The sequence below is a fragment of the Manis pentadactyla genome, chromosome 6, assembly GCF_030020395.1.
Source record: "Manis pentadactyla isolate mManPen7 chromosome 6, mManPen7.hap1, whole genome shotgun sequence".
Lineage (NCBI taxonomy): Eukaryota > Metazoa > Chordata > Mammalia > Pholidota > Manidae > Manis > Manis pentadactyla.
In genome coordinates, this window is record NC_080024.1 from 8,882,093 (window position 1) to 8,907,097 (window position 25,005).

Genomic DNA, 25,005 nt, shown 5'->3' on the forward strand with positions numbered 1-25,005 from the left:
ATTTCTCAGTTAGTTCACTGTACTTGAGCTGCTTTCTCCTTACTTTCTCCTTAGTTTTACAATTTTCTTTTTATTTGTGATTTCATTTGTTAGTTGCAGCAATGCTGTGAGGTAGGCATGGCCTATGTTGTTGTTTATCCTGAGGCCGTTGTTGTGTAAGAGCAGGCTCCTTTTGTACCTGTTCTACCACATGACTTGAGCCAAGGTGTTGTGACTTCAGATGCAATGTCCTTTTCTACATGGTATTAGAAATGTAGAAACAAAGATTTCTACTTGTGCCGTTTTCTTTGAATTGGGAATTTCCTGGGTGTTTCAGGAGAAATCTGTTGATTTTATGTGTTTAGGGTCAGGACCACATGCCTTGAATTTGGTATATTCCTGACATTTTAGTAACACATTAGTCAGATTTTACAGTTTAATTAATAATAGTGCAGGGGAGGGCTGTACAGTCTAATTGTTTATGTAAAATTTTCCCATCATCTTTGGTTCCTCTCAATGTGTTTTCTGTGTTTTATCATGTATAGCTGATTTATTATTTTTTTCTCATATTTTTTTCCTTTTAGTGAATGGTAGTGTCTAGAAAGGGTATGTCCCTTCAAGAGAGAGGTGCCAATGTCCAACCGGCCTAATAACAATCCAGGGGGGTCACTGCGACGTTCACAGAGGAACACTGCCGGGGCCCAACCACAAGACGACTCGATAGGAGGAAGGTACGTATTTAATGATAATTTGAGAAGTAACTGGGAATAAAAATATTCTTCTAAAAACCTCATTATGGGGATCAAAACAGATGGTTCACACGAGTGGATAATATTTTTCCCTAAGTTTTGAGCCAAATAGCACAAATAAAACTAGAATTCAAAGTAACTCTATAATCATTTCCCAAATAGGTTGGGCTCAAAAAATAGTCCTCAGTCATTGCCATTATCAAAAATCTACTTTAGGGTTGTTTTGTTTGCCTCTTCTCTCTTTACTTCCCTAAACACATGCTACAACACATCTTTAATCATGTGTGGTCCCTTTCTTTATATCTTGACTGGATTCACTTTATTGAAAGAGAAGGCATCATTTGTTTTAAGATCTTGAGTTTTAAGAACTGGGTTTTGAATTTTTTCCCCCATTTTACTTTGTGACAACATATGAATGCTGTGAGGCTGGTGAGCAGTCTGATGTTGTTAGCACATCCATTATCATTCTCTCACTGGTCTGGTGTTAGCTGAGCTTTTTATTTGGAGTAGTACAGGAGGTAGTGTGAAGAACTAGATGCCTTCTCTTGAATGTAAAATTCCTTGTCTGATTTAGCCAAGAACTGTCATTTTATGTATAAAATATTCAGAACTTTACTTGGTAAGTTCTGATTCTTCAATCCATGGACTAATGACGTTTAGCTTATAATAAAGGCAAAATTCTAATATTCCCTGATGGAGCATTTTTAGGCATTACCATGTATATATTGTGTATTACTTAAAAATTTTGAATAGCAAGTGTAGAGAATAAACACATGTACATTAGGCTATTTTAGTGGTTGAGACAGACGTGAACTTTGCACTAAGACAGCCTTGTATGCAGTTATGCCTCTGCCCCTAAAGAGCTGTGAGTCCTTCGTTTATATCTTTCAAGAAACCTCAGTTTTCTTAGTCCACACGGTGGGGATACCTATTTCATAGGGTTATTGGTTAACTTCAGTAATGGAGTATGTTAAGCTCTTAGCACAACGCTTAGTAGAGTTTTGTTCTGAAACTATTTTTTGCTTTTTTACATTCAGATTATTCTTTGGAGCAGCCACACTTTATGCCATTTACAAAAAATACACTCCCCCATTATAAAAATATGACATACTTATTTTAGAAATTTGGAAAATACACACAAGCATAAAGAAAACACCATAATTCCATAGTCTGCTGTAACCACTGTTAACATCAGCATATTTCTTCGTAGTCTTTTTTTTTTTTTTTTTTACTGCATATATGTGCACATAAGTAATTTGTACCTTTCAAACAACCGCAGTTTCATACACACTAATCTCAGGTTCTGTTTAGATTCTCGGTCATGACTGACACATATTTTGGGCTATCACATTGCTACTAAAATCCACAAGTGTTTATCTTTTCTGCATGTTAGTGTTATGTTAAATTATTTAAATATTTTGTATTTAAAAAATATAAGTGGTAAACAAATGGAAATGGTTACTACTACTACTGACTAAGATGCATTGGTTTAAATAACTTTTAAGTTGTAATCAAGGTGGAACTCTTGTAGAATGGCAAATCTCCATAGTTTTTGTGCTTAAAGCCAATCAGTTATATATATGCTCAGTTATGAAGGAAAATACTAAAACTTAATGTGTTTGGAATGGCAGGAAACATACCAAAAAAATATAAAGAAAAGTGTAATCAGGGTTTTTATAGCTTTAATTCCTCCCTCTTTTTCAGTAACATAGCCCCATTTCAGTTCTCAAAATTTCAAGTTTAACATGTCTTCAAAAAATATTTCCCACAAAAGTAGTACACAAAAGATATTTGATTTTTTTTTTAGCCTTGTATCATATGTGTCATTCCCTATGTCCTTAAAAATTCCGTCTTTAAAAATTGTTTATAACTACGACTTTTAGAGTCTTTTTGTTCAGTCATATGTCTATACCATAATTGACCAACTTTTTGTTGTTGTTGCTATCATTAATCTACAAGTACATGAAGAACATTATGTCTACTATGCTCCCCCCTTCACCAAGTCCCCCCCCCACACCCCATCACAGTCACTGTCCATCAGCTTAGTAAGATGCTGTAGAATCACTACTTGTTTTCTCTGTGTTGCACAGCCCTCCCCATGCCCCCCCCCACATTATACATGCTAATCGTAATGCCCCCTTTCTTTTTCCCCGCCCTTATCCCTCCCTTCCCACCCATCCTCCCCAGTCCCTTTTCCTTTGGTAACTGTTAGTCCATTCTTGGGTTCTGTGCTTCTGCTGCTGTTTTGTTCCTTCAGTTTTTCTTTGTTCTTATACTCCACATATGAGTGAAATCATTTGGTGCTTGTCTTTCTCTGCCTGGCTTATTTCACTGAGCATAATACCCTCTAGCTCCATCCATGTTGTTGCAAGTGGTAGGATTTGTTTTCTTCTTATGGCTGAATAATATTCCATTGTGTATATGTACCACATCTTTATCCATTTGTCTACTGATGGACACTTAGGTTGCTTCCATTTCTTGACTATTGTAAATAGTGCTGCGATAAACACTTTGAGTATAGATTTTTCCTATTTTTATGTGGATAAGTATGATTACAACATAGAAATTTAGAACTTTACCCAAAAAATTCTTACCAGTTGACTTAGACGTTTGTGCCTTGGAATTTCATTTTGCCTCTTTAGTTTGAAAGGGACATTTTCGTCAGATTCCAGACTGACTTGAAACCCCAGTAAAGTATGCTATCCTAGCAATGATCTATCCTCTCAGAAAACTCTCCAGTGATGTTTGGTAGGGGATTGGCATTAATTGGGAAAGAGCAATTACAACTATATTCATTCTCTTTATCTGACTCATGTGGTTTAGCTTTCCTAAGTAAAATGATGTAACGGCTTTTGTTTAAAAAACAAAAACAAAAATTAATGGGTAAGGCGTGTAAATGTATTCATGGTGATAGAGTGATTCAGGTAATGGTAATAAATAACAGTATCTTCTATAAGAGCACTGGTGGGGGTTTTAAATTAGAAATTTTTAATATTCTTTCAATTGAGACAGAAACTCTTGGGTGCTAAATTTGTATAATCCCTGTTTTCTAAATGGAGTAGCTTGCTCAACTATTTATACAGCTAGTGTGTAGAGTCAGGGATTGATTTTTCACCTCTTGACTCTAAAGGCAGTGATCTTTTCATTATGCTAAACTGTTTTTACTACACTAACCATTAATCCATGTGATGAAGGACTTAGAGAAGGGTATGAAGTACTTAAAATTGAAGAGTGTTAACTCATTCAGTTTATAATTTAAGTAGCAGTTCTTGGCTCCTAGAATTTTAAAACTCATTCATTTTTGATCCACTCCATTTTCTTCTGAAGGTGCATTAAGCTGTCTTCTTTCTGTAGCTTCCTTCCTGTAGCCACTCATGCTCTTTCCCCAAATCAAGATCGTCTTTTTATTTTTATTTTTTAAGAATTGTTTCACTCACTCTTAAAATAAAAGTAAATTGGATCTTTGGAGAATATTTAATCTCTCCTGACTACTCTCTGGTCTTTTTCACCCATCCACCATCTCTATCCATAATGGAACTGGACACCTTACTCCTCCTCTATTATATTTTCTTTGATTTTATTTTGGGGCTCTAGCTGACCTGTTCCTCTTCTCTGTTCTCTTTTTTTTTTTTTTAGGAAGTCACTCCTTTCCACTGCTTCTCTGTTCCCACTTTTAGCACAGGTATTTTTAGGCCACCCCTCCCTTTTGGCTGTGCAGTAGCATTTTCGTTATATCATGTCCTTTTTCTTGTTTTTCTCAAATGGCAGTGGTGGGATTAAATTTAGTTTTATGGTAGCTTTGGTTAAGATTACTATTGTGATAGTTTCTTTTCCATTGTTTTTCTTACCAAAACACAGTATGTTGAGAATAAAAGACTGGGATGCTACAGGAAAATTAAGAAAAGATAAAATAATCTCAATCCAATCACCCAGAGATAATGATGTGAATATTTCTACTTTGTATTTCTGCTCCATGATTTTCTTTGATGTGAAAGCCAGTGATTAAATTTGGGCCTCCGATTTTTTTTCATTTTGAATATGATTGTGATTTTATGAAGTTAAATTCCTAAAATGGGTTTATAGCACCAAAGGATGCCAATGTTTTGGAGACTTTTAACAGATTGTTTCTTGCAAATTTGATTTTATAGTGGATATGTGAACCTGAAAGACATAATTTGTAAATACTATTGCATGGACATTAAGTTGTATACCCTGAAAACAGAACATTTTATCCTCCTTTTCAAAAAAGTAACTATGGAATGATTTGAAAATTTACTCAATCTCTTACCAGATCTGAGAGGTTTTTTTTAGAAACGTAATAAAAACAAAAGCCAATTTCTACAGATTAATGTAAAGACTATAAAGACCTGGAGTTTTTTAGTAGTTGATCTATTCTTAGTCTTTAGAAAGTACATTCTGTTACAGGTTAGAACCCTAAAAAATGAAACTATTATTTTTGCTAAGATCCAAGAAATATATTTCCTTTCCTTGAAAAATTAATTTTGTATCTTCTTTCAAGAATTGAATTCTTCTGGGAAGATGAAAGAAAAAAATAAAGAAACCAAGACAAGGAACTTTAGATACTCTTTTTTGAAGGGGTGACTGCATGGCATTCTTACGGATAGAATTTAGAATCTTGAAGTTTTCAGTGACTTCTTAGTTCCTTTGGGATGGTGTTCAGAATGAGAGACTTAAAAATTATAGAAAACAGCTTTGGTATTAATTAAACTTGGTTATTCTCATCAGAATATGCTCTTTTACATTATTACATGAAGGATGGATGTTGACTGTGAATTACATTAGTTGCATCTGCTACATTACTGTCTCATGTCTATAACACCAGCTTTTCTGGGTATACAATAATGCATGCTTCCTTTTATTACTTATGTAAATCTCTTCTAAGCATTGCTAGAGGTGAAAACAGTCTCTAACAACTGAAAAGTTGCGTTGTGTCCCTCAGACTAGCTCTTAGAACAATGCTGACAAAAGGATTTGATGTATTATAAATAATCCAATCAGGTATCAATAATGGAATCTTTTGAATATGTTTGGAATATTTTGTCATAAATTCTTTATCTCTTTCTCAAGAATTTGGTTTTTGGTATGTTTTCAATTGATCAGTGCTTTAAATTCTTAGCAAATGTCACTCCATTGGTTTTATGTAAGCATGTTTATTTGCGATTTAGGGTTTCTAATGATTTTCTGTGTAGAATCAGTTTGAGAATTGATTTCCTTTGCCTCGGCATATACTGTGTTAATCTGAATTATAATGTACAATTTGGGAATCAGTATAGTAGGGATCACACACTGCCTTTTAAGCTATTTTGGTTATATTTTCTATTAGAAGTATTTAGATAGGAAGTTTGTAGTTGCTTTTTGCCAAAATTCAGCATATTTCAAAGTCTACAGTGAAATTTCTGAAAAATTCATTATTGTTTAAGCATCTCCATAATACTGCAGTTCAGTTATGACAACTGGTGATAAAAAATCTTAACTCGAGTATTTATAGGGGTTGGTTCTAAGAGGCAGTTTCTTTTGCCAGGTTATTTGATAGAACAATAAGTTTATTACAGAAATATTTGGGAAAAAGGGTAGGGTCAATAATGAAGAATTGGGAGGTCTTTTTTTTTTAATGAAAATATATTTCACTTTCAGTATTGTATTTGCATCTCATTTTCCTGATAGATTTCTGTTTTGATTTTCTGCTGACAGGTCACATTTAGGGCAGGCAAAACATAAGGGATATAGCCCTCCTGAGAGTAGAAAATCTAATTCTAAGGCACCCAAAGTGCAGTCTAATACTACTTCTGAACTGTCAAGGGGACACCTTTCTAAAAGGTAAATCTTCACATTGCTTATATATGTTAAAGAAGAATTATTTGCATTTGAATCATTGTGTAATGTTAAAACTTGCCAGGTTAATGTTACATGTTTTCATTATTCTTTGAACATAACCTTTAGGATTAATAGCTTTTCACCTTTGCAGTGATACCAGTGAAGCCTGCCCTAGGTAGTGTATGTTTTCCCTTGCTTAGAGAGCTGCGAGGCTCTCATTTTGGCTTAACAAACCATTGTAGGCATCTGAAATTCCATTTTACCATTTTTCTAAGTCATTTTTATTGTCAGAGCCATAGGTCAATGATTTCTTCCTCCTTTTTATTTTTTTTTAAATTCAGAAGCTTTAATTTTCCACAAATTTTAACGTAAAGAGTTAGTATTTTTAATATTGCTTGTATTTTTCTCTCTTTGGCCAATGGTTCTTTTTATTATTATTATTTAAATAAATTTTTCTGTGGCTTGTTCTGTCCTTACATGACTGGGACCCAGGAACTAATCCCAGAGAGCCTGGATGCAGTGTCTTGCCACCATGCACAGATGTAGCTGGCTCCTGTGCATCTACCTTCAGGCATCAGGCCCCCTTGACCTGTTGGGTAGGACTTGCCCTAGCCTTCAGGCCAGTGGTTCCCCTGCACTTCGCCATTGCCATCGACAAAGAGGTTTGAATGGTGATTACCGGCAGACCCAATAAGGCCTTGCTATTCTTAGGGGCTCCAGGGCCTGTCCAGCAATCATAAATCCTACGTGTCTTCCATTCCGTGGAGCTCCAGTCAGGCCTGGCCGGTGGTTCTTGATGGCAACTTTGTTCCCAGGTCATTTGACATGTCTTTGATAGCCTCCTTGGTACATTTCTTATATATATATATATATATTTTTTTTTTTTCTTTAATTTTGGTATCATTAATATACACTTACTTTAGCAACATTGTGGTTACTAGCTTGGTACATTTCTTGCCCAACATCTGTAATCAGCCTTTTTTCCAAGACTTCTTGGTTCCTTTCGTAGCCTAGGATGCTCATTGCCATAGATTGGTGATTGCTTCCAGGCTAGATCACCAGTTTATTATAAAAGGATACAACTCAGGAACAGCCAGGTGAAAGAGAAAGGAGGTATGGGGGAAGGGTATAGAGCTTCCATGCCCTCTCCAGACACTCCACATCCCCACATCTCCATGCATTTATTAGCCTGGAAGCTCAGTCAGTGATTTCTTTATATCTAATTTGTAGGAGTCTTCAGAAAGGAATATAACTGTGAAGATTTGATGATTCTATAATACAAATTTTTTTCATTTTGAAAGTGCATATATTAATGCTTATTGTAAGCTTTGACAAAGAAATTGTATTTATGAATAAAGCTTTGGTATTCTAGTTTCAGCTGGTTCTGAACTACTAAGCATTCTTTTTCTCATATCTTAATTCATGTTTTTGGGTCAGGAGTGTTAGTGTCAGTAGCCTTTGGGCTGAAGAATTACTGTGGTCTTTTAATCAAATATTTTACCATCCAAAATTGCACCTGCTGTTTTTCATCAATTTTGAACCATTTGAGGCCTATGTTTATTTAGTATTGGACTTAAATCAGGAAAACTTGAATTTTTTTTAATGTACTTATGTCCACTGGCTTGAGAAGTTAACAAATATTACTTGGCAGGTTTAATAGTGGTGGGCCAATTCTAACTCTCTTCTTGTCTAACTTCTTAGAAGCTGCACTTCTTCATCTGCTGTCCTAGTTCCACAACCAGAGGATCCAGACAGAGCCAACACTTCAGAAAGGCAAAAAACGGGGCAGGTGCCTAGGAAGGACAATTCTCGAGGAGTGAAGCGCAGTGCTAGTCCAGAATACAACAGGACCAATTCTCCTAGCTCTGCAAAAAAACCAAAAGCACTTCAGCATACTGAATCTCCCTCAGAAACGAGTAAGCCACACAGTAAGTCAAAGAAGAGACATTTAGACCAGGAGCAACACCTGAAATCTGCACAATCACCATCAACAAGCAAGGCTCATACCAGAAAGAGTGGGGCCACTAGTAGTTCCCGGAGTCAGAAAAGAAAGAGGACAGAGAGTTCTTGTATAAAGAGTGGTTCTGTGCCTGAATCAACTGGTGCTGAAGAGAGATCTGCAAAACCTACCAAGCTGGCTTCAAAATCAGCCGCCTCAGCCAAAGCTGGGTGTAGCACCATCACTGATTCTTCTTCTGCCTCTACTTCCTCCTCGTCTTCTGCTGTAGCTTCAGCCTCCACGGTGCCACCAGGTGCCAGGGTGAAACAAGGAAAAGACCAGAACAAGTCCAGGCGTTCCCGTTCAGCATCCAGTCCCAGTCCCAGAAGAAGTAGCAGGGAAAAGGAACAGAGTAAAACTGGTGGCTCTTCAAAATTTGATTGGGCTGCTCGTTTCAGCCCTAAAGTTAGCCTTCCTAAAACAAAACTGTCTCTTCCAGGGTCTTCTAAGTCAGAGACATCAAAACCTGGACCTTCTGGATTACAGGCCAAATTAGCAAGTAAGTTTTGGAGACATCTTTTTTTTTTCTTTAATTATAGAAAATTTCTCTTGTTTTGTCAAAAGTGATTTATCCTTTCAAGATAGTCAGGTTTGTTTTATTTTTAAAGTTTTTCCCTAGTCTGAGGCAGTCTTAGATTTATTAATGTATCTGAACAGAATAATTGATACCACATTTAGTTTTATGGAGACGTAAGGAGTGCTGCTTCCTCCTTATTAAACCATCATGATTCAGTGCCTGTATCCTTCTTCATTCTTGCAGTATCTGCTACTTAAATTCTTTACTATTATCAGGGTGGGACATCAAGTTGTATTGTCTACTATAACCAGACATAAAATTGTTTTAGTTATGAGTTCCTCTTGACCATAATCAGAGATCAAATTCTGTCTTGGTACCGTACATTCTTGATGTATGGAAATGCTGAGCTAAATTATTAGAATAAATGTATAAATTACTCCTTATACACTAATGTTTTGTGGCCTTTAAGGAGCCTAGTCTAAAGATGAATACCTTTTAAATTGTATACATGGGACACTGGGTCCTTGGTAAATGAGAAAGAATATTGCCCTCTTGAAGCTAACAGTAAAGTAGAAAGAACTGACTTTTGAAAATTATAATTCAAGCAAAGAAACATACTAGATGGGAGGAAGGGATTGCAAGGTACTTTTCTTCCTCTCTTTTTTCCAAGACTTCTTCAGGAAGCTTAAATGTTCATCTCATTAAAACTGATTAGAACTGGTGATGACCCCCCTCAACTATATGGTTGCTAATAATGTATTAATATTTTTCTCCTACTTTGAGAAAGTGCAAATGTAGAGAATAATGCCGTGCTTTCCTGTAATTTTGTAAGCATTTGAGTTTTGTAGTATTTATCCAGGAAGCTTGTTTTGCTATCCTTTTAAGCCCTTGTAGAACATTTGAGGTCCAGTTTGATAGGGCTAGAACTTTTCTTGGTTACTGTAAGGTTTTATATAGTGTCTGTTATTAGTATTCTTGTCAAAGGTTAGCTATTATTAGTCTTTTTGCAAATGATACTGTTCATTCTTGTGAAACATAGATGAATGTATCTGAAAATAACTTTGTAAAATTAAGTACCACATAATGGTGAATTTAGAGTTGTTGACATGTATACAAAAACCCTTCAAATATATCAGGAATTTGATTTTTTTCCTTTTAAAAAAAACCAGCACATTAATCTGCAGGGGGGAGAATTAGATTCAGTGGGAAGGAGTTGAGAGGCAGGTTTGTGAATAGTGTATTTCAGGGAAACAAAATCTGTAGATTACCTAAAAAATGTGGTATACCTCTTGTGGGAAGTACAAAGCATTCCAAATTGGAATTATTATTTATTTTCTTTAACTTCTTAAGAATCAGTGAACTGTTAATTGGAATGTGATGTGTTTGCCCAGGTAAAGGATCATTTTAAGGTATGATTGGTCAGTAAAGCCTCATGGTAAAGCTTGTGGAAAACCTCTTTCTCCAGTGTTCACATATTACCCAAGGAGATTCAGGATGGCATTAACATTTTGAAAGCTGTGAGAAATTTTTTGGTGACTTTTGCTTCACTCATTGTTTTATAAATTTGTTTGACCACCTGTTACTACCTTGGAAGATAGCAGTGGTCTGAGAAACACCCTTTGGGGAATGGTATAATACACTTACTTAAGGAGGAAGATCTTTTCCAGTGTGCTTCTCCGGCAACTGTTAATAGGCTGATGTACAAATTCCTGGTGAGGAATTAGCAGCTACGGCTTCCTGAAGCCTTGTGGCTTGTCAGCTGCAACTCATCAGAATAGCCCTGGGACTAAGGTCATCCTGTATCAATTGGTGGAATTCTTGAGAATATTCCAGAAAGGATTGTGTTTAGTGATCATTTTTAATATGCTTTTAGGAAATTATTCTTGCTATGAGTTGTTTAACCTAACTAAGCAAATAGACAAATCTTTCAAATTTCTGTAGCAATACTGTAAAACTGCTGGAGCAATGTAATGATACAAATAATTTTTTTTAATGGTTTTAATAATATCTTAGTAACTAGTTTGGCTTCAGATTAAATTTTGCTACTCTACCAGTAAAGTAAGCTAATTCTGAAATAATTAGACAATTTCAATGTGTGTACTGTCTGAATAGTAGAAGGTAACAGATGGCATAGAAATAAAACAGTTTTTGATCAAAATCTGGGTCATTATTGAAATTATTTGTTGAAAAATTTAAAGGTATTAAATTTCCAGTCTGATATGTCTTATTTGTAGGTGTAGTTTCCTCTACAGTATTTAAAGTGTACATCATGTACACATTATTAATAACATAGTCAGCAGAGTTACTTGCTTATTTCCACCTTGAGTTTCATACTCTTCCAGTGACTTGTGTGCAGTGCAGTCTGTAGCCATTATTAAAGAACTAGACAAGAACCAGGCAGATTTCAAATTCTCAGGGTAATTTTGCTTAGGTTAGGGCTCTCTCTACCAGTTTGAGACATGGTCCTCTGCACCTCCAGCATGGAGGAAGGAAGGAAGGAAGGAAGGAAGGATGAGATGAGCAGGAGAGAAGAATTTAAACGTTAAATTCTTGGTTTTACCTAGTTAGGTGTTGAAGGGCATCCATACTGGGTCTAAAATACTGAATTATTTTTTAGCCTCATGAAGTGTTAGATGAGGAACTTAGACATTCTAAGGATGGAGTTTTGAGCTTTCTATATTATAAGGCAGCTGTTAAAGTAATTGAGCAATTAAAAATGTCAATACTAATGTAACCATTTTGAAAAATTACCAGTGATTTCTGATATTTTTGAGACTTTTAAAAAAATAGATTAAATTTTTTAAATGAGTTGCCAAATTAAAAAACATTAAATGGAAAACAAATACCCTTGGCCTCTTGGTTAAGAAGGTTCTGTTTGTTTCACATTGTGAATTCTAAACAACCATGGTATGTATTTTAGTATACTAGGTCAGTTACTCTAAGACAAATTATGTTTTACAAAACTTGCATATGAGTTTATTATTAAAAAACAGTCTTCCTGCCCATTGCTCTTCCCCACAGCTGATTATTTGGTATTCTATATCTATAAATGACATGCCCCTGTGTCTAATTGTTGATTATTTGATAATTTTTTTCAGTTTAAGCAGTATTGCATGCCCTTCATGGAAGATATGCCCCGCCTCTTCACCCACCAAACATACTGCCCATCTTCCCAGTTATGACCAGCATTCAGTGTCTATATGGATACATAAATGCTCTTGACACTGAGTCATGTAGGAACGTTCCTTTTATAAAAAAACATTTTTTTATTTTTCCTGAATTTAATACTTTCTTTTTCTTTTCTATAAACCCATCACTAAATTTCAAACTCTTTACTAATTGCCTAAATCTTTTCTCAAGCTGTGTATATATCTGTTTCATTTCAAAGAAATGAGACCTCTGGTTGGCTGCTCTTTTGTACCTCCTTACACTGTTTTAGCTTCGGGATTTTCTTCAGTCTTCTGTTCATTTTCTTGTATCCAGATCCCACTTTTCTTTCTTGATTTGCAAATTCCTTTTGGTGGAAACATATCTTCTACTTACTTCCTAAGAAATAGTGCTTATGAAATTTTTTAAAGTTTTATTTATTTTTTATTTATTTATTTTTTATTTGAACTTCTGAAAATATATGACCTCCATAGTTTGACAGATTGAATGTAGAGCTCTGGTTGGAAATTATTTTCCCTCAGAATTTTGGAGAATTGCACTGTCTTTTAGCTTTCGATTCTGGAAACATTCTGATTCCTGATCTGTTGTATATGCAACCTGTTTTTCTGTAAGCTTACAGATCTTTACCTCCATTACTTAGAAAAGTCATGATACTGCCATCACTGTGGGTTTGTTTTCATTCCTTGATGGGGGTGACCAGCAGTCCTGGTTTCCCTTGGGAAACTCTTTAAGTCTAAGGGTTTTCAGCCTTAATTAAAAACCAGGATAGTCCCATGTAAACCAGGGTAGTTGGTCACCCTATCCAAGTTTCTTGCTCTTTCTAGAGCTGTCCTCTTGGAAAGTTCTCATCTTATCTTTCTGTTCTTGCTTTTCTTTTTTGTACTACTTCTGGTGAATTTCTTCAACAATTTATCCAAACCTTTCTTTTTCCTGTTTGCTATCTCATTCTCAAGAAGCTATTTTGTTCTTGTTTCCTTTTTTATTATGGATGTAGTTCTTTTTTTGAGGACATTAATAGTGAATTTTCTTGGCTTTCACCATGTAGTTTTTATTTTCATACTCCAAATTTTCCTCTGATTCTGGTAACTCCTGGTTGTCTCCTTATTCTCAAGTATAGGGGGACCAAAAATCTAATTTCTCTGAGCATGCAGATGAGATTTGAGATTTCACTGTCCAGTGATGTGGCTGGGGTATTCATTACAAAACCTCCTCTAACCTTATTTTTTAAGTCTTTTTCTTTGGTAAAATTCCACAGGGAAGATTGTTTCAGACTTCAGCCTAAAGGTAAAGGCCTAACTGTCAGGGCTTTTGTGCCTGAGTGGACGAAGAGGCCTAGGAAAGAGGCCATATGTCATCTAGAATGTCTGTTTATACTTGATCACCTTCCCCCTCTCATTGTTGGTATGGTGCACCTATATGCAACTGTGTATTTTAATTGAGGATTTGTTTTTTACTCTCTAAAGAATAAAGGTCTTTTGTTTTGCTGGTTCAGGACAGTTACCCAGCTGTGCAAGTTGGGGAGGGGGTCAAGGGATCTGACTGCTTCATAAAGAGTCTGTTAAGCAATCCTCAGTTTTAACTGCGAAGTCATCCCAGAGCTACCTGGTACCGTCAATTCCTGAACCTTTGTGGGATTCTGAGTGTCATTCTAATTAATTGGTATTTATCTCAGTTTTCTGCCTTCATTTCCCTGGACCTTGCAGTGCTTGTAGTACTAGAATTCCTGATTTTCACCTTCTAAAATTGTGTTATGTTAACAGTCTCTTCCATTCTTCTCATCCTTGTGGATAAGTGCCTCAGATTCTTTTAATGCTGTTATAGTGGAGTTTCACAAAATAGAGGTGAGTACATGGGTGTCCAAATCCTGTCTTTACCCAGAAGGCAGGCACTTTTCTATGTGTATGCATGTGGCTTTTTCAAAAGTAGGAGCTTGCTCTGCGTGGCACTAGGCACTGGTTTTTGAGTGCCTGTTGTAAGCCAGGCCCCATACTAGACACTGGACATACACTAAATGTTTTAAATAGGAAAAAAACAGTGTTTAATGTGCCTAAATACTTTCTTTTTTCCTTTAAAAAAAAAAAACCCTGTAAGTTACATCATTTCTAATGGCTCTTGATGGATGTACCTTAATTTACTCCATTCCCATTTAATGGGTATTTACATTATTATTAGAAATTTTTAAACTGATCTTAGTTTTGTAATTTATGTCAGTAAATCCTTGTTGGATGACTAGTTATGTTCCTTTTAAATATTTATAAATTGAAATTTCCCCTAAAGATGAATGAATGTAGTGTAAAAATGCCAGCTTTTTCACAACCTCACTAACACTGTACTTATCATCATACTGTTTTTATCATCAAACTGATACTTGTTTAACTGTTTTCTGTTTATTGAACATTTAGCTCTTTTCCAGTTTATAACAAATAGTAATGCTTAGATGAATATCTTTGAACTTTTTTTTTCTTTGCACATTTCTAATGTTTTTAATTTGTATTTCCAAATCAGTGCATAAAATTGCTGTGCATTGACTAGGAAATAAAAATTTGTCTAGGAAAATCCTATTTGAGATTTAGCTCACTGACATCTGCAAAACTTGTCGTTATTGTTACTGAGCGATTTTAAACTAAACATCTGTGATCCCTTTTTGTATGCTAGGTTACTTTCCATTTGTGAATTTATTTTAGGAAGGTAACCATTAATAAAGATGTGTAAACTGGAGAGTAGACACACACCAATATCAATTTACACCAGACTTTCATGATTTTTTGGTGTCCAAAGGAATCAAGAGCTAGTTAATAAGTATTTTCCCATTGTTAATTAATTCTCCTTCTGAGTAATCAGATGGCCCCTAGTACATGGTTCTAAATTAAACTCCTTATTTGCAGGAATAGTCAAGCTATTGGGTGCTTTTTTCCCCCTTTTACGAAGGAAAAGGGAGTGGATTTGAAAGCCCTTTGAAACAGATTCAGCACCGAAATAAATGGATATTTAATGTAATTAACTTGGTAGCTCTTTCTTTATAATATAAAAACAAATTGGGGACTTGTGTTTTAAAGATTAATCACAGTCATTCTTTGATGCCTCTAATTCTGAATGAATTGTGGGTATTTTTCAGGATATGTATCCTTGCTTAAGATAATGGTTTGTGTATGTTATATTGGTTTGTCTACTCCATTTTAAAGTGGAGCATAATTACTGTCTGTAGGAATATGACAAAAATTACAAGTAAAACTTAAGATACCTAATATTCTAGAAAAATTAGTATTATTACTAAGATAGTTTTTAGCTCAGGTCTTGTTTTTCTTTTTGAAATGTAAGGAGATTTTGTTTTGCTCCTTTATTTTCAAAGTTCAGGTCAGTAAACATTTCCTGTAAAGTGCTATATAATAAATATTTTAGGCTTTACTGATCACATAGTCTTTGTCACATATTCTTTCATTACAACTCTCTGAAGATATAAAATCCTTTGTTAGCTAGAGGACTGTACAAAACCAGTCCCACCAGATGGATTTGGCCAACAGGCTGCACTTTGTTGACACTGTCTTTTTTGTTTTTTTTTCTTTTATTAAGATATTATTGATATACACTCTTATGAAGGTTTCACATGAAAAAACAATCTGGTTACTATATTTACCCATATGATCAAGTCCCCACCCATACCCCATTGCAGTCACTTTCCGTCAGTGTAGTAAGAATTCACTATTTGCCTTCTCTGTGCTACACTGTCTTCCCTGTGACCCCCCACACCATGTGTACTAAACATAATACCCCTCAAACCCCTTCGCTCTCCCCCACCCCTCCCCTTTGGTAACCACTAGTTCCTTCTTGGAGTCTGTGAGTCTGCTGCTGTTTTGTTCCTTCAGTTTTGCTTCATTTTTATACTCCACAAATGGGGAAAATCATTTGGCACTTGTCTTTCTCCGCCTGGCTTATTTCACTGAGCATAATATCCAACAGCTCCATCCATATTGTTGGAAATGGTAAGATTTGTTTCTTTCTTATGGCTGAATAGTATTCCATTGTGTATATGTACCACCTCTTCTTTATACATTCATCTACTGATGGACACTTAGTTTGCTTCCATATCTTTATTGTAAATAGTGCTGCGATAAACAGGCGCACAAATGTCTTTTTGAATCTGAGAACTTGTATTTGGATAAATTCCTAGGAGTGGGATTCCCAGGTCAAATGGTATTTCTAAATTTAGTTGTTTGAGGAACCTCCGTATTGCTCTCCACAATTGTTGAACCAGCTTACATTCCCACCAGCAGTGAAGGAGGGTTCCCCTTTCTCTGTGTCATCGCCAGCATTTGTTGTTCTTAGTCTTTTCGATGCTGGCCATCCTAACTGGATGTCTCATTGTGGTTTTAATTTGCATTTGCCTCATGATTAGTGATGTGGAGCATCTTTTCATGTGTCTGTTGGCCACCTGAATTTCTTCTTTGGAGAATTGTCTGTTCATACCTTCCGCCCATTTTTTAATCTGGTTATTTGCTTTTTGGGTGTTGAGGCATGTGAGTTCTTGATATATTTTGGATGTTAACCCCTTGTCAGATATGTCATTTACAAATATATTCTCCCATACTATAGGATGCCTTTTTGTTCTGCTGATAGTGTCCTTTGCCATACAGAAGCTTTTTAGTTCAATGTAGTCCCGTGTGTTCATTTTTGCTTTTGTTTCCCTTGCTCAAGGAGATGCGTTCAGGAAGAAGTTGCTCATGTTTATATTCAGGAGATTTTTGCCTATGTTATCTTCTAAGGGTTTTATGGTTTCTTGACTTACATTCAGGTCTTTGATCCATTTTGAGTTTAGTTGTGTGTATAGGGTTAAACAATAATCTACTTTCATTCTCTTGAATGTAGCTGTCCAGTTTTGCCAACACCAGTTGTTGAAGAGGCTATCATTTCCTCATTGTATGTCCATAGCTCCTTTGTTATATATTAATTGACCATATATGTTGGCTGTGGGTTTGTCTTATGTGGCCTTTATTATGTTGAGGTACTTGCCCTTTATACCCATTTTGTTGAGAGTTTTAGTCCTGAATGTATGTTGAATTTTGTCAAATGCATTTTCAGCATCTATGGAGATGATCATGTGGTTCTTTTCTTTCTTTTTGTTGAAGTGGTAGATGATGTTGATGGATTTTCTAATATTGTACCATCCTTGCATCCCTGGAATAAATCCTACTTGATCATGATGAATGATCTTTTTGATACATTTTTGAATTCGGTTTGCTAATATTTTGTTGAGTATTTTTGCATCTATGTTCATCAGGGATATTGGTCTGTAATTTTCTTTTCTGGTGGGGTCTTTGCCTGGTTTTGGTATTAGAGTGATGCTGGCTTCGTAGAATGAGTTTGGAAGTATTCCCTCTTCTACTTTTTGGAAAAAGGATGGGTATTAGGTCTTCACTGAATGTTTGATAAAATTCAGTGGTGAAGCCACCTAGTTCAGGCGTTTTGTTCTTAGGTAGTTTTTTGATTACCAGTTCAATTTTGTTCCTGGTAATTGGTCTGTACAGATTTTCTGTTTCTTTCTGGGTCAGCCTTGGGAAGTTGTATTTTTCTAGAAAGTTGCCCATTTCTTGTAGGTTATTCAGTTTGTTAGCATTTAATTTTTCATAGTATTCTCTTAATAATTCTTTGTATTTCTGTTGTGTCTGTAGTGATTTTTCCTTTCTCATTTCTGATTCTGTTTATGTATGTAGACTCTTTTTTTCTTGATAAGTCTGGCTAGGGGTTTATCTATTTTGTTTATTTTCTTGAAGAACCAGCTCTTGATTTCATTGATTCTTTCTGTTGTTTTATTCTTGTCGATTTTACTTGTTTCTGCTCTAATCTTTATTATGTCCCTCCTTCTACTGACTTTGGGCCTCATTTATTCTTCTTTTTCTAGTTACATTAATTGTCAATTTAGACTGTTCATATGGTATTGTTACTCATTCCTGAGGTAGGCCTGTATTGCAATATACTTTCCTCTTAGCATGGCCTTGGCAGTGTCCCACAGGTTTTGCGGTGTTGAATTACTGTTGTCTTTTGTCTCCATGTATTGCTTCGTCTCTGTTTTTATTTGGTCATTGATCCATTGGTTATTTAGGAGCATGTTGTGAAGCCTCCATGTGTTCGTGGGATTTTTCATTTTCTTTGCATAATTCATTTCTAGTTTCATACCTTTGTGATCTGAGAAACTGGTTGGTACAATTTCAATCTTTTTGAATTTATCAAGGCTCTTTTTTTTTCCCCAAGTCCCCCCCCCCCAAACGCCATTGCAGTCATTGTCCATCAGCGTAGTAAGATGCTGTAGAATCACTACTTGTCTTCTCTGTGTTGCACAGCCCTCCCTGTGCCCCCCCCAACATTATACATGCTAATCGTAAATGCCCCCTTTCTTTTTCCCCACCCTTATCCCTCCCTTCCCACCCATTCTCCCCAGTCCCTTTCCCTTTCGTAACTGTTAGTCCATTCTTGAGTTCTGTGATTCTGCTGCTGTTTTGTTCCTTCAGTTTTTCTTTGTTCTTATACTCCACATATGAGTGAAATCATTTGGTACTTGTGTTTCTCCGCCTGGCTTATTTCACTGAGCGTAATACCCTCTAGTTCCATCCGTGTTGTTGCAAATGGTAGGATTTGTTTTCTTCTTATGGCTGAATAATATTCCATTGTGTATATGTACCACATCTTCTTTATCCATTCATCTACTGATGGACACTTAGGTTGCTTCCATTTCTTGGCTATTGTAAATAGTGCTGCGATAAACATAGGGGTGCATCTGTCTTTTTCAAACTGGGCTACTGTATTCTTAGGGTAAATTCCTAGAAGTGGAATTCCTGGGTCAAATGGTATTTCTATTTTGAGCTTTTTGAGGAACCTCCATACTACTTTCCAGAATGGTTGAACTAATTTACATTCCCACCAGCAGTGTAGGAGGGTTCCTCTTTCTCCACAACCTCGCCAACATTTGTTGTTGTTTGTCTTTTGGATGGTGGCGATCCTTACTGGTGTGAGGTGATATCTCATTGTGGTTTTAATTTGCATTTCTATGATGACAAGCAATTGGAGCATCTTTTTCATGTGTCTGTTGGCTATCTGAATTTCCTCTTTGGAGAAGTGTCTGTTCAGCTCCTCTGCCCATTTTTTAATTGGATTATTTGTTTTTTGTTTGTTGAGGTGCGTGAGCTCTTTATATATTTTGGATGTCAACCCTTTATGGATCTGTCGTTTATGAATATATTCTCCCATACTGTAGGATGCCTTTTTGTTCTACTGATGGTGTCCTTTGCTGTACAGAAGCTTTTTGGCTTGATATAGTCCCACTTGTTCATTTTTGCTTTTGTTTCCCTTGCCTGGGGAGATATGTTCATGAAGAAGTCGCATGTTTATGTCCAAGAGATTTTTGCTTATGTTTTTTTCTTAGAGTTTTATGGTTTCATGACTTACATTCAGATCTTTGATCCATTTCGAATTTACTTTTGTGTATGGGGTTAGACAGTGATCCAGTTTCATTCTCGTACATGTAGCTGTCCAGTTTGCCAGCAGCAACTGTTGAAGAGGCTGTCATTTCCCCATTGTATGTCCATGGCTCCTTTATCGTATATTAATTGACTGTATATGTTTGGATTAATGTCTGGAGTCTCTGTTCTGTTCCACTGGTCTGTGGCTCTGTTCTTGTGCCAGTACCAAATTGTCTTGATTACTATGGCTTTGTAGTAGAGCTTGAAGTTGGGGAGTGAGATCCCCCCATTTTATTCTTCTCAGGATTGCTTTGGCTATTTGGGGTCTTTGGTGGTTCCATATGAATTTTTGAATTATTTGTTCCAGTTCATTGAAGAATGCTGTTGGTAATTTGATAGGGATTGCATCAAATCTGTATATTGATTTGGGCAGGATGGCCATTTTAACTATATTAATTCTTCCTAGCCAGGAGCATGGGATGAGTTTTCATTTGTTAGTGTCCTCTTTAATTTCTCTTAAGAGTGTCCTGTAGTTTTCAGGGTATAGGTCTTTCACTTCCTTACCAAGGCTCTTTTTGTGGCCTAGTATCTGATCTATACTTGAAAATGTTCCATGTGCACTTAAGAAGAATGTGTATTCTTCTGCTTTTGAGTGTAGAGTTCTGTAGATGTCTGTTAGGTCCATCTGTTCTAATGTGTTTTTCAGTGCCTCTGTCTCCTTACTTATTTTCTGTCTGGTTGATCTGTCCTTTGGAGTGAGTGGAGTGTTGAAGTCTCCTAGAATGAAAGCATTGCATTCTATTTCCCTTTTTAATTCTGTTAGTATTTGTTTCGCATATGTAGGTGCTCCTGTGTTGGGAGCATAGATATTTATAATGGTTATATCTTCTTGTTGGGTTGACCCCTTTATCATTATGTAATGTCCTTCTTTGTCTCTTGTGACTTTCTTTGTTTTGAAGTCTATTTTGTCTGATACAAGTACTGCAACTCCTGCTTTTTTCTCCCTGTTAGTTGCATGAAATATCTTTTACCATCCCTTCACTTTTAGTCTGTATATGTCTTTGGATTTAAAGTGAGTCTCTTGTAGGCAGCATATAGATGGGTCTTGTTTTTCTATCCATTCAGTGACTCTATGTCTTCTGATTAGTGCATTCAGTCCATTTACATTTAGGGTGATTATTGATAGGTATGTATTTATTGCCATTGCAGGTTTCAAATTCTTGGTTACCAAAAGTTCAAGGTTAACTTCCTTACTATATAAGAGTCTAACTTAACTCAGTATGCTATTACAAACACAATATAAAGGTTCTTTTTTTCTCCTCCTTTTTTTTCCTCCTCCATTCTTTATATATTAGGTGTCATATTCTGTACTCTTTGTGTATCCCTTGACTAACTTTGGGGGTAGTTGATTTAATTTTGCATTTGCTTAGTAATTAACTGTTCTACTTTCTTTACTGTGGTTTTATTACCTCTGGTGACAGCTATTAAACCTTAGGAACATTTCCATCTATAGCAGTCCCTCCAAAATACACTGTAGAGACAGTTTGTGGGTGGTTAATTCTCTCAGCTTTTGCTTATCTGGAAATAGTTTAATCCCTCCTTCAAATTTAAATGATAATCTTGCCGGATAAAGTATTCTTGATTTAAGGTGGTTCTTCATTGCATTAATAAATATATCATGCCACTCCCTTCTGACCTGTAAGGTTTCTGCTGAGAAGTCTGATGTTTGGTTTCATTTGACTCTTTCTCTGGTGTATGTATGATTTTGCTTTGAACAAGGTTCCTTTGACGTTTCATATTTGTATGTGCCATCCTCTGTTACCCAGAAGCTCTACTCTCTGGAGCTGCTCAGCCCCTGGAGCTGTGTTGGTGCCTGGTGGGGAGGAAATTGCTGTTTGCTGCTTCCCGGCTGCTATGCCTATCTCCACTGCCAGAACCAGTGGGCTGAGTACACAGGTATAAGCCTCTATGCTTTGTGTTTGTAGCTGCTGTAGGCGGGGCTTCTCTCTGGCTGGCCTGACACCAGGGCAGGGTTTGCTGGTTTGTTAGCCAGGCGCGGGCTGGCCAGGAGGGTGGCACAGCAGGCTGCGTATCACGGAGGGGGGCTTTGGAGCTGCATAGACAACCAGGGGGCTGGAGTGCCTGAAGATTGTGAAAGTTCCCAACATGCTGGGCAGAGTGCTCCTGGACTATTTTGTCTCCCTGTCCTTTCTCCTGAGCAGTAAGTAAGCTCTGTGCAATCCTTTCCCCTTTAGTAGCCCTCTCATTAGGAAGTCTCTCAGACTGCCCACCTTTCTTTTGTCCCAGAGCAGCCCAATAGGGATCCCTGTTTTTTACAAGGGGCTGGAGACTCAGTTTCTCCAGGTATTCTGCCTTTCTTAGCTTTCCCACCCTCCTAATCACCAGAGCACCATGTAATGTAGGTTTGTGCTCCCAGAGCAGATCTCCAGAGGTAGGTATTCAGCAGTCCAAGGCCTCCACTCCTTGCCCGCTCCATTTCTCTTCCTCCCGCTGGTGAGCTGGGGTAGGGAAAGGGCTTAGGTCCTGCAGGGCTATGGCTTTGGTACGTTAGCCTGGTCCGTGAGGTCTGTTCTTTTCTCCAGGTGTATGCAGTCTGACGCAGCCCTCTTTCTGTTGCTCTTTCAGGATTAATTGTATTAATTACATTTTTGTATTATGTGCCGTTTTAGGAGGAGGTCTCTGTCTCACCTCTCACGCTGCCTTCTTTTTCTGACACTTTATTTAGACTAAAAATTTTAATGCAATAATGACCTATAGTCAGAAGATTTGGGGTTATATTTGATGGATATTTAAAATTAAGGGAAAAGTTCAAGTAAGTGGTAAAGCCAGGAAATTTCTAGCCTTAGGATTGGCTGCATCCCAGAGGTCAAATATTGATGGTCCTGTCAATCTCAAGCCTTGTGGTTTACTGCTCCTTTCCCACCTTTCCCAAATATCACATCATTATGTATCAACCTGTGAGAAAGTCCCTGATTTCCTTGGGTCATATGCCTATCCTTGAGTGAATCACTATGGGATAGGGAAGAGGGGATGATGGTGGTAGAATTGATGCAAAAAGTGTGACCCCATTGAGTCCCACTAATCTAATGAAAGTATATAGTGTGCATGACATATAGACGGTGTAGGAGAGGTCCCCAGAGAATTAAGAAAAAAAGAAAAAAAAGACATCATGCTCAGAAAAAGGGTTCCTGGACATCATACAATAGTTGTTTACTTGAAATCTTCTGATGTCCCTTTAAAGTAAATATGTAAGTTGGAGAATAAAAACATTCATGTATTTTAATGGAATCATTTCATTATTCATTGAATGAAGGTATTAGATCAGTCTCCACCCACCCCTGATTTTTAAACAGTCTTATCAAATACATTGCCTTCATGTTTATTTATGACTCCTTATACAGCAGAAGGAACCTTTAAGAAACTAGAAATTTACATTATTATTGCTTTGCTGGAATATGTTACTCTTTGGCAGGGACTATATTTTCATTGTGGGACTATGTATGTAGTAGGTCTGATACATGTATACCATATCAAAGATAAGCATAGCTGTAATAGCTCATGGAAGAATTATAAATAGAATAAAAATGTGATAGTGAATATGTATTTTCTGGTTGTCTGTTGCTACTTTTAAAGTAACACAATTGAGTGAATACCATATCTTTCTAGGATTGGTATTTTTCTACCTTTGGTGACACCTGTAGTGCAGTAGGTGAATCATGTTACTAGTGCTCATTTCTCCTGAAAAGTGACAAAATTGAAATCAATTCAGAGTATTGTAATGAGAAATGCTTTTAAAAATTTGAAGTAGAAAAGAAAAATCAGTCATAAGGAGAAGGCACCCAAGAGCATCTTAACAATTTTACAGTAGTAAGGATCCAGAAAATAGAATACAGAAGGCCCTCAATCTGTTGATTGTACATTTTATAAATCTAAGCTTACAATTGGATTACACAAGATATTTCATTATTTCACATTTCAGATGTCACACTTTGCAGAGGGACTCATTTTAAAAGATAAAAACAAGGCCCTGGAGTTTTGAGTAAATCAAGTTTTTGGTTAGAAATACTTATTAGAAGAAAAATGAGTAAAACATACCTATATCATAGAACCAATCAATTACGGCTTTTAAGAGAGTAATACCAACTGCCTGTTTCTCCTTTATCCACAGGAATAAAGAATATAGAAATGTATTTGTAGGAATAAGTACATATGTTCCTATACCAATATAATAATAAGGTCAAGAGCTTTGATAAAAGTAGTATGTCTACGTTTATACTTAATTATATAAAGGCTTTAGGTAAGAATATATTAATCTCAGCAGTGATATGCTTGTTGCTTCTCAGAGTTGTATCATAAAAATAAAGACATGTTGTTTTGCTGCTTTACAGAGTCTAGGGAAGAGGGTGTGTGTGTGTGTGTATGTGTCCATGTACCTGTGTTTTCATTAGTTTTCAGTAGGTTGTTGGTTTACACTTAGCATGTTTCCTCCTCTTTTGAAATAGTCCTTACTTGACCAGTAGATTGGAACATATTTCAAGTCTACAAAAATACAGTGTTCTTATATGGAGAGTTTTAAAGTTTTCTGAATGAACTAGTAAAGCAAAATTTTAATACCTTGCTAGAAGTATATCAAAGATGTAGTAGTCTCTTTTCTGCTTCAAGATCAGCTTAGGAATTGTGTTATTGGCTGGGTTATGTACCTTTAAGCAAAGTCTATTAATATTTTTAATTGTCTGAAAAATAAAAGTTATCATAACTTTGTATCTGAAAGTGTGTTTGAAAAACTGTAGCCAGTTTAAAGTTGTGAAGACAGCATTGTCAGCTGAATGGTCAAAAAGAGGTTAAGCTAGCCCATTTTTAGAGAAGTACTTTATCTCCAAACTGCTTCACCTGTCCTTTTTCCTAGAATGTATGACATTTCTAATACTGACTTTTGGAAGAATTTGTATAGTTCTTCTGAATGGAAGAACTATGTAGGTTCAAAAAGAATATATATAGCTCTTGCAAGATTTGACTTGATTTGCTTAGAAACTCAGGTAAGTTACTAATACCAATATTCACCACATATGAGGTGTTCTCTTGTATAAAAGCTGGTTTTGTCTCCCATCCTGAGCTCTTTTCCACTGGACAGCATTAAATGTAGCTGCTCCTTTGGAATTGCCTTCCTGGCAACAAAATGTTTGGGGTTCTTTTTTCTAATTAGTCAGGCTAGATGGAGTTACATCCCTTGGCCAAAAGGGTCCTTTTACATTGTGGGATGATGTTGATGTCAGTTGTATTTTTCTG

The 25,005-nt window shown here is 36.3% G+C and overlaps 1 protein-coding gene across 18 annotated transcripts in view; it reads left to right on the forward strand.

The window, feature by feature from the left end:
* TRIP12 (thyroid hormone receptor interactor 12) overlaps positions 1 to 25,005 on the forward strand; it is a 146,096-nt gene that overhangs the window by 50,211 nt on the left and 70,880 nt on the right. For 11 of the 18 annotated variants that reach the window (XM_057503462.1, XM_057503460.1, XM_057503459.1 and 8 more), the window contains exons 2-4: positions 564 to 710; positions 6,441 to 6,566; positions 8,265 to 9,061. In XM_057503462.1, the coding sequence (XP_057359445.1) occupies positions 613 to 710; positions 6,441 to 6,566; positions 8,265 to 9,061 (1,021 nt within the window). In that variant the 5' untranslated portion in view covers positions 564 to 612. The remainder of the gene's footprint in view (positions 1 to 563; positions 711 to 6,440; positions 6,567 to 8,264; positions 9,062 to 25,005) is intronic. The other 7 variants (XM_057503472.1, XM_057503473.1, XM_057503474.1 and 4 more) reach the window with 2 other exon arrangements.